This window comes from Nicotiana attenuata, chromosome 6, assembly GCF_001879085.1.
Source record: "Nicotiana attenuata strain UT chromosome 6, NIATTr2, whole genome shotgun sequence".
NCBI lineage: Eukaryota > Viridiplantae > Streptophyta > Magnoliopsida > Solanales > Solanaceae > Nicotiana > Nicotiana attenuata.
The window spans coordinates 1,760,332-1,770,548 of record NC_031994.1 but is presented as its reverse complement, the minus strand read 5'-3'; the positions used below and the strand labels follow the sequence as shown (position 1 = coordinate 1,770,548).

Below are 10,217 nucleotides of genomic sequence, written 5' to 3'. Positions count from 1 at the left end.
ATAATTAAAAAAATTATAACGGTAATTGGGCTGATAACGGGCTGCAACCCGTTAATAACCCGTTAACGGGCTTAGCGGGTACGGTGCACCATTATCCAAAATATGTTCGTCCAAAATCCGCCCCCCCGACCAACCCGTCCCAGCCCGCACATTAAGCTACAGTAACGGGCTGACCCGGGTTGAAGCGGGTTGAAAACGGGTCAGCCCAGTCCGATTAACACCTATAGTACGGATTAGTACTAACTCGTACAAATCTATTCCAGAATTTACGTCATGATCTTGGGAACGTGGCAGGAATCTTACTCATTCTGTTACGAATCCACAACGGCATTATCTCGAGGTTGGTCATATTAGGCTCCGACGTTCCTCGAACACTTAGTTCTTCGAGCCTCGTATTCTGTCATCAGGCTGGAACTCGGTCCATAATGAGTCTATTCCTCGACGCGAGCCTTCTGTTCCTCGATAAGAGCCTTCGAGCCCACAAAATCGGGGGCACCCGATTTTACCATATACAAAGGTGTCCATTAGTAATAAGAAGGAATATTGCACTGCTTTTCTACAATCCATTTAAATTTAAAGGAATTGTTAGCCTAAGAAAATAACATGTAGAAGTCACAAAGGATTATCAGATTGATTCTTTTTTTCTATAAGTTTTTGCGTAAAAGTAAATTCTCAACAACTCAAAATAATAAAAGTAAAAAAGTAATTCATATTGGTCGTGAAAACTCGATACATGCCTTATAAATCAACTCCAAGGAAATGATAGCCATTCTTGAAATCTCACTCTTATACGTACGTTCTTTCCTGAAAAGTAAGAAGAGATTTAATTTAATGCTCTTGGTAAATCTTCATGATAATATCAGTTCACAATAATATATCATAAATGTTTAGCTTACCAGGGCTAGAGGAAAGGTGAAAAACTTTGTCACCCATATCATAAGTTTATCATATCAGAAGAGATCACCAACCTAGAAACTGTAATATATGATTCACTCAGCTCCCAGAAATTCACAATTATAGACAATTGTCTGTTGAAAAGCTAAACTGATTAACTAATGCAAAAAGTCTTCAACAGAAACTTCCTCAGTTATGTGTCTTAAAGAAAACATCAATTGAGCAGAGGTAAAATTCAAACTTACATGTAACTACAAATACTTCATTATCAATTGACTGTGTGAATGCATACAATCGGAGTTGTCAACCGAGACTTAGAGCAAGCTCCATCAGAAACTCTATAAGATTGGAAGTAAAACATCCCAAGGTTGGTGCATGTTGTTGAGCATGGAGATCCATTGCAAACCCAAATTTCTTTCTTATCGTATAAGAAAAAGGAGATGAAACAACAATGAATTCTCTCTACCTAGATGATTAATCTTTGGTCCAAGAATACTGGAGTAACACCAATTAAAATGCACTCATTCAAAAAGATATAATGTGACAATAAGAAGCAGAATATTTCAAAAACATGCTCCTATATAATTATAAAATTTTCATCAATCGTAGCTATTATAAAGCTTATATTCTATGAAAGATAATAACATAGTAGAGTGAATGGAAGAATTGGCGGGAAATGAAAACATAAAGTTACCTTTTAATCAATCGAAACGAAAAAAATAAAGTATTTATATTGGTATAACAGAATTTGAAGGGACATTTTTCAATATTCAAAAAGAAATCAAAAGCAAATTAAATTATTACTATAATTTGTTTGTTCATTGTTATCTACCCCGATCTCCAACTTCATTTTACACATTGCAAATCTTCCGAAACTCTACCCCTTTCTCTAATAAAGACATCAACCACGAATTCCAGCAATTAAATTAGGAAGGCTGAAGATAAATTGGAAGAAACTGGGTCAAAAATTGAGAGAAATCATACATGAAATTAGAACGACCTTGCTGAGAAGATTTAAAAACTGAAATTGAAAATCTGAAGAAAAACAAAGAGATCATGAAAAAGGAATATTTTAAAGATGAAAGAGAAACAAAATGAAGGAGATGAATGGATCAACAAGAACATAGAAAAAAAACAAGCATGGATTTCCGCCATGAAATTGAGAAATTTGAAAAGAATTGGCTGATTAAAGCAAAAATTGAGAAAAATCTACCTGAAATTGAAAGATCCCACTGAGATGAGGATGAGAAGTCAAAGATTAGTCCCTGAAGGTGAGAGTATAAATTCTGAAAGCAAATGAAACAACCGAGGGTCAGTCATCATAGAAATTCTTCTAGAATTATGTGGGTATTGTACCGAAAAAGATTAATTGAGGAAAATAAATGACATATTTGCCCTTGATCAACCAATAGAAATAGAAATAGCAAAAAAAAAAATGGCATGGAAAAATAACCATTTTGTCCTTGGTCGACCAACTTCTCTTTTCTATATAGTAGAAAATTTCAGCTAATAGAATTATAGAATCATTTAACAAATCAAAATGTGGTATTATTCAAATCTAGCCCCATTATTGGTAAAAGACTGGACTAGTTCAGTCCTGTTCTTGAACTTCTTCGCTAGTGTCAGGAATATCTCTAGTCAATGGCAAATACGACCTAGTGTATTTAAATGCTTATGTTACACATCTCAAATAGGATTTATTCTGATTCAAGAAGTGAGTCGCAAATGTTGATTTATATAATTTCACATTACTGTTAGAAAAGAAGAACGTAACAAATTGTTGATTTATATAATTTCACATAAGAAAAATATAACGATGAACTAGCATCAGCAATCTTTAACAGTCTCAAATTGTTAATATATAGTATCCCTTTTCTCATTACATGTTACTGTCAACATCTTATGCATTTTCTAATTCACTGAAAACAAATAAAAATAAAGATACAAGATGAAGAAGAAACCAAGGAGACATTAATCTTATCTCCCTAATTCAAAGTAAGAAGGGATATCTGTTCTTTTTACACCAAAAATTATGAACATAACTAAGGTAGCACTATCCACGATAAATCTGAAAAATTCTATCAGTCAACACTGATCGTTGTAGAATTGTGTGTTTCTTTTTCCTTGCTTTTGACGTAGGATGTCAGGACATCTTTCTCTATATCTTGCGTTCCCTCTAGCGGATAGGTGGAGGGTAGTCTAGGGGTAACTGGTAAAGTTGCTGATATGTGACCAAGGAGGTCACGGATTCGAGTCGTGAAAACAGCCTCTTAGAGAATTGCAGAGTAAAGCAGCGTACAATGAACTTTTGTAGTCCGCTCCTTCCTCGGACTACGTGCATAGCGGGAGCTTAGTGCATCGGGCTACCCTCAAGGGGATAGGTGACACTTATTCATTCTTACTCGTATGGTGATTTCTGTCTTCTTATCTCGAGTCCATGTAGAGCTCTTTGATGCTTATTCTTCACATGCCGCCAGCATCAGAGAAACATAATCATTTCCATCATCATCGTCTGAATCCGAATCTGAATGAAGTCAAAGAAGTAAGATATCCCGCGGTCATTTCTTCATACAAGCCAAAACAATAATTATGAACATAACTACGGTTGCACTATTACAAACTTATGCATGGAAGGCACCAAATCTAAGGAAAATATTCATCTACAACTACACAAAATAACGTCATCTAACACCATTTTATTTTGTATTTTTCTTCGTATTTTTTTTTTCAAAGTTAATTTTTGTAATAAAAATAATTATCTGGAATGAATAAAAGATACACACACTTTAAGCTTCAAAAGCAATTATTGGAAGTTCATTCCAGAATATAATATTGTACTCATCTGGATTATTGTACAAAAGAACATCCATTAGTTTATATATTTCCAAGGTATTCTTGCTTTTCTTGAATTCTCTCAGCAGAAGCCAGCCTCTCTACGTTCACTAGATAGGGGTAAGGTCTGCGCAGACACTACCCTCCCCAGACCCCATTTGCAGGAATGTACATGGGTTTGTTGTTGTTTGTTCTCAGCAGAAGCCAAGCCATGAGATAAACGGTTACATTTCTTTAAGTCAATTAGCTGTAGCGAGTCAATTTCTGCAACCTCTATAGGAATCTTATTAAAAACCTTGGCTAATATTCTACTGAAGTAAATTCAGTTATAGTTGTAGGAAAGAAACGTGAAGGTTCAATTATAAGTTTGAGAAGCCACAACCATCTAAACCAGCCATAAGCGGAGATTGGTGAGATAGGATCAATATTAACAGTGAATCAGAAAAACAAATTTATATGTATACGAATTATTTGACTAAACTACAAGCCTTTCAGTAAGAATCACATACTCGCACCAATAAGTTTAAACAGTTCAACAACAACAACATACCCAGTATAATCCCCCAAGTGGGGTACGCACATCTTACCCGTACCTGGCAAGGTAGAGAGGTTGTTTCCGATAGACAATAAGTTTAAACAGTTCACACATTATAAATCCTTGCGAACGGGAGGCCCTGACGCTTCAAAAGGCAAACACATCATCTACGACTACTCAAAATAAGGACATTCAAGACCACTTCAACTATTTTACTCGTTAAATTATCAAAACAAAGCTGCCATCCAAATGTTATGTGATTTTTTTAAATTAAGTGTATTAATCATGAATATAAAAGTTACTAAAAATTAAAAAAACAAAAACAAAAAGAAGCAAGCAAAAGAACTTAATGAGTATAACCTTGTGGAAATGTAAAATTAGCCTAACATTAATAAAAGTATGCTAAAGTGTCTTATATATTTATGGGAAGTTCATTCTGGAATATAATGTGGTACTCACCTGGAGAATTATAGATACGAACATCCACAGGTTTGTTTCCGAGGTCTTCTTGTTCTTGTTGAATTCGTGCAGCAGAAGCCTTGAGTCCAGGAAAACAGTCATTTAACTCAATTAGTTGTAGTGAGTCAATATCTGCAAACTCAATGGGTATCTCTACCAAGTACGAGCAATCTGTAATCACGAGGCGCTCAAGGACAGGAAAATTGTCATCTGTGGCTTTCAAGTACCTCAGATCACTATGGGCAATTTGCAAAAGCTTCAACTGAGTAAATCCCCCGGCAACTGGATACCATTCTTTGCCATAACAAGCATAATATATCAGCTTCAGCACCTCAAGGTTAGGCAACTCACCTATGATATTCAAGTCCTCCCACCTTAGACGAGTTCCATGCAACTTTAACTTCTTGAGTGTCGCTGGAAAAGCTTTTGCACTTGGAATAGTGGCTGGCGAAATGTCTGACCACCCCAGATAAATAAATTTCAAACTCAATGTTTCAAGTTGATGTAGATGTACAAGATTTTCGTAAAGTCTAGATTCTTGAAATCTTTCATACTCATTTTTAACTCCATAGATTCTTAACTTTTTAACATTCCGAATCCCTGAAATCACCTCCATTGTGCAGCTAGTTGGAGACAAGCCGGAAATACTTTGCATGTCTGAAAAACCCAAGGACCTCTCTTTGTCAACAGATAAACTTGGGGGGTTTGGCAAATAAAATCTTTCGATTTCGAGATGCCTTAATTGCATTAATTCCCAGATTTGCTCTGGAAAACTTGTAGATGCCGAACGATACCCATGGACAATGAATGTCTGCAGATTCCATAACCTGCAAATTTCTGGAGGTAAGTGGAAATCCCCAGACATCGCTAGGTACCTCAACCAAATGAGGCACAGTAACTGTGGAGGGAAACTATCAAACCGTATGGGATTCAAGTCCAAGATTCTAAGCAAACTGAAATGAATAACCTCTGATTCGAGAGTAAAAGTTGAAGGATGACGATATAAAGAGAAAATAGAGTGGGTTCGGTTCAAGAGATTGTTGTTGTCATCAGCTGTCTGCCCCCTTATCAAATGATGATGTCTAGGGGTAAGAAGGGCCCTATAAGAACCAAAGTGAATACCGGTCTGTCGCTGAAAGGGCCGTATTTCATGCATGCTAAGATGACGACATTCTGGACGAACAAGATTTGAGCTTTGAGCTTCAGCCAAGCACAGCTTATCAGTTGAAATGTCATTCATGGCAAAAATGTCCTGGGTTTGAGCTAATTCTCTCAAGCACAGATCATATATTAGATCATGAACCTTACATGATTTAATGTTTGTTTCATCCAGACTTTTCTTGCAGACAAGAACTAGACATCTGTCTATGAGATCTTGTAAACACTTCTCAGCTTCTCCTTGCAAGTCTTTTTCCAACTTCAGAAACCCCTCGGCCGTCCACAATCTCACCAATTTCTTCACTGGAATCGCACTATCTTCTGGGAAGATTCCAAAATAGAGAAGGCATGCTTTTAGGTCACTGGTCAAGTGATTGTAACTCAATCCAAGCACATGTAAACATTGTTTATCAGGATCATTTGTGATTGACTTGACATCTTTAGCAACATTTTCCCAATCTTCTATTGTCCTTTTAAATTTGAGAAGCCCAGCAACCACGACAATAGTTAGAGGTAACCCGTGACATTTGTCTACAATTTGCTTCCCTATAGTCTCGAAGTCAGATGGTAATGATTCATTTGGAAAAGCCGCACTTTTGAAAAGGTTCCAACTCTCAACTGGACTCATGAGACCCATCGGCAAAGAAAGATCCTTTGTACCAGCAGAACAAGCTACTTCATTGTTACGGGTAGTCAACAATATTCGACTCCCATTGTTTTGAACTGGAAAGCATTGTCTCACGTCATCCCATGCTTTACTGCTCCACACGTCATCCAATACAATTAAGTATCTTCTACTCTTTAAACTTTTTTGTAGCATGTCTGCTAGATCTGCCTCATCTTCCATATAAAATGTGATACCCTTAGTACAACGCAGAAGACTTAACAAGATTTCCTTTAAATTGTATTGGCTGGATACAGTAGCCCAGCAACGAACATCAAAATGACGTCGAATGGATGCATCATTGTAAACTTCTTTTGCTAAAGTTGTTTTACCAATGCCCCCCATCCCGATGATTGGGATGACTTTGAGTTCACCAGACGAGCCACCATATTGAGCCAGTTCTGCCAGCATCCTTTTCCTTTGCTCATCACGGCCCACCATATTGTTCTCCATATCCGCTGTATTTTTTTTTGAACTTGAATCTTGAACCAAAGATTCCTTTAATGCCTGTTTTCCTTTATCTTGAATCTTTGGTGACTCTTTCAGCACACGATCAATCTCCTCTGCTACTTGTTTTAGGCTATCACAAAGCCTCTCGTGTGCCTTTTCAGTCTGCATTCCATCATTTGCTGTTAAAGACTCAGTTAGTCTCAGTTGAATTGTGCGTTCAACAGCATTTGCAACATCTTTTATCTGTGTTGCAAAATCTGTCATTTCCTCAGACTTGTTGCTTTTCTCAAAGTTCTTGAGAAATACTTCCAGGGAACTAACTTTTTCACGAAGAGCAAGAAGTTCTTCTTGGTGGTCAAAAATTAGAGATTGCACTGGTGACTTGGATGTCAAGACCGATTCCATCGTACTCATAAGAGAAGCAACACTAGCATAAGCCATATCTATTGTATTCCAATTATGACCTGAAAGCTGCAAGTTGCAAGAGGTCAACGGTGCTATAAATAACATGATCAGTAAAGCAAAAGGGAGGCAAAAACATGAAGAAGAACAGATATAATGCCAGTCTTCGCTATCTTTAGCTCTCAATCGCTTCTGTGCATTGATCCTACCAAAAAATTGAATGTTTTTGGTATCTTTTATAGGCATTGCTTCAATTCCATGTCCAGGTCATCAAAACACACGGTTTTACACTTCCGTATAATCTTTAATCTCTAATCCGTGTAATTTGGTTAAAACAACAACCACCCAGTAGAATCTCACAAGTGGGGTATGGGGAATGTAATGTGTACCCAGACCTTACTCCTACCATCGGGGTAGAGAGACTGTTTGCGAAAGACCATCGGTTCAAGACGAAGAATAGAAATAGATAAATATCAACAACAAGCCAAGAAAATGCAACCAATAATGTATAAACCAGGAAAACAGGTGGAAGAAAGCAATAGCAACAGCAATAGCAATAGCCAAGCAGTAACAACAACAAGGTATTAGAAAAAACTAAGCGAAAGATAACACTAAAAATCACCCTAACACTAGCCTTCTAAGAAACTACGAACAGGTACTAGCCGGCTAGCCCTAACAAACCAGAAACGGTACAGAAAACACACATATCCTGCCTGATCACCTCTCCCCAATACTTCGTAGGTCGCCCTCTACCTCTTCTCCTACCAGCAAGCACAAAAGATATAGCATAGTAAACCAAGAAAAAAGATCTGAGAAGACAACGAAAAATGGCTTACCTCTGAAGGGCTGCAATGGAATGTGGAGGCAAGTTACCAAGTAAATTGTATTTGTATTTAAAGAATGAAAGAGTTGACTTATTGGGATGGATGGGATGGGATGGGATGACAACTTCAACTAGGGGAAAATAGTATTATTCTACAGAGTTGTTAATATATTATAAACCATGTTGGTTATGTCATGTAGCACCTTCACATTAGCTGGTTTTAATGCGGATTCGAGATTAATAAATCATAGAAAAATTGTGAGAAGACAAAGAAAGATGGCATAACTCAGAGTGGTTGAAATGGTATCTGCAATCATCTTACCAACTAAATTTTATACAGAGAAAGAAAGACTTGACTTCACAGAATAGGATGACAACTTTAATTAAGGAAATATAATACTATGCCACATGGTCATGTGGCATGGTCAGAATGCATGGTCATGTGTTATATTAGTTTTGGACTGAGGTATACATGTGGATCACTTATGACTTGAAGAGGGTGATTTCGAGGATGACTTGAGCAAGGAAATTGCCTACTATACTTTATGGGCATATGAAAATCTTGGAAAGATTTGGATTTGTTATTCGTGGTGAATGTAGTGTGCAGGGAGAAGGGATTTACTTGGTTGTTTAAAGGTGGGGTTACTTCTTAGAGTGTTTGTGTGCTAATGGAGCACAAGCCGTTCGGCTCGTTTTGACGGTGCATTGAAGACTAGAGCAGAGTGGATGATTCTGGATATATTATAAACCATGTTGGTTACCTTTTAAGTGGCTAATAGGGCAAACTGTATTAGCCAAGAAATGTCTTCTCTTATAACCAAAATATTTGAGAAGGAAAAGAAGAAAACATACATATAAATAAAGACTTGACTTCACATAAATGGGTTCCATATGGGGAAGAACGTTAATCTATTTTATTTGAGGAGTGTACAATATAAAATGAGAAAGTGAAACCATGTTACGTAGCAACCACTGGCTTAATTAATACACAGCTGGTTAGTCAAAACCTCTGAATTCACATTAATTATATGGTAGGGCAGCACGGTGCACTAAACTCCCGCTTTGCATGGGTCCGAGGAAAGGCCAGACCTCAAGGCTATATTGTACGCAATCTTACCTGTATTTTTGTAAGAAACTATTTTTACGGTTCGTGACCTCCTGATTACATGGCGACAACTTTATCGGTTAAGCAAGGCTCTACTCCACATTAGCTAAATAGTACCTGCCACTAATTGATGAGTTTGACCTTAGGCTTGAACTCATTTGCTTTAAAATTATGGGTTCGATCTAATATTTGTAAATATTCATGGATTGTCCCGTAAAAATCTATAAACCCGATGCTGAAGCACTAGACCCGCCCCATTTCAGCCACCACAGCAACCTTACCACTCAGGCATACGATTTCCATTACCCTTCCAATCTCAAGTATTGTCTTCCCCTTTCCTCCATTTTCCGGTGATAAGTCGGCAGCTTCCGGCATCAAAGACCTCATTTTTCGGTAAAACATGAACAAATCCATCTTCGCCCTCAACATTTAAACCCAACCCAGATGAAGGCTTTACAATGCCACTGCTCAAATGCTCCTCAAAAGCTTCAAATAGCTTTGATGGATTAAGACATGCGGGCAGGATAAGACTCTCCTACTTGAACCAATAGCTTCTGGTTGTGTAACAATCAAAACATTTACCGTCGAATACTATGGGAATTGATCGCCGATTGTGGAGAGCGAGAGCCATTGCCGGAGGCGGCAGTGCAAGGGGGAGTTGTTCGCCGGCGGGACCACCGTCCACGTCAGCAGATGGCGGTGGAGGTCTGGGGATTTGGTACATGTGTTGCTCTCTCGGCGTTGTTAAGAGTTTTGTCCGGCAGCTGAAGATTGTAGATTTTTCTATTTCTTTTTATTTTATTTTTTTCTTTGTTTGTCATTTACCACGTGCCGACGTAGAAATTGTACGGATAATCACCCAATCCTTACTTTATTACAACCTTAAAGATCATAG

General features: G+C 37.6%; 1 protein-coding gene and 1 long non-coding RNA gene across 4 annotated transcripts; both read right to left on the bottom strand.

The window, feature by feature from the left end:
* Positions 595 to 2,191, bottom strand: LOC109226467. Of its 2 annotated transcripts, none has more exons than XR_002068060.1 (3): positions 2,108 to 2,191; positions 897 to 975; positions 595 to 804 (listed from the first exon to the last, which is right to left on the bottom strand). It is a non-coding gene; the product is annotated as an uncharacterized LOC109226467 (long non-coding RNA). The 2 variants fall into 2 exon arrangements; XR_002068061.1 differs by lacking the exon at positions 2,108 to 2,191 and adding an exon at positions 1,140 to 1,386.
* LOC109226466 (putative late blight resistance protein homolog R1A-10) lies at positions 2,717 to 10,100 on the bottom strand. 2 transcript variants are annotated; one of them, XM_019391223.1, is made up of 3 exons: positions 8,231 to 10,099; positions 4,721 to 7,463; positions 2,717 to 3,418 (listed from the first exon to the last, which is right to left on the bottom strand). In XM_019391223.1, exons 2-3 carry the CDS (start codon positions 7,431 to 7,433, stop codon positions 3,351 to 3,353), a joined length of 2,781 nt encoding a protein of 926 aa, XP_019246768.1. In that variant the 5' UTR covers positions 7,434 to 7,463; positions 8,231 to 10,099; the 3' UTR covers positions 2,717 to 3,350. The 2 variants fall into 2 exon arrangements, with proteins under 2 accessions (XP_019246768.1, XP_019246767.1); XM_019391222.1 differs by having other exon boundaries at positions 4,721 to 10,100.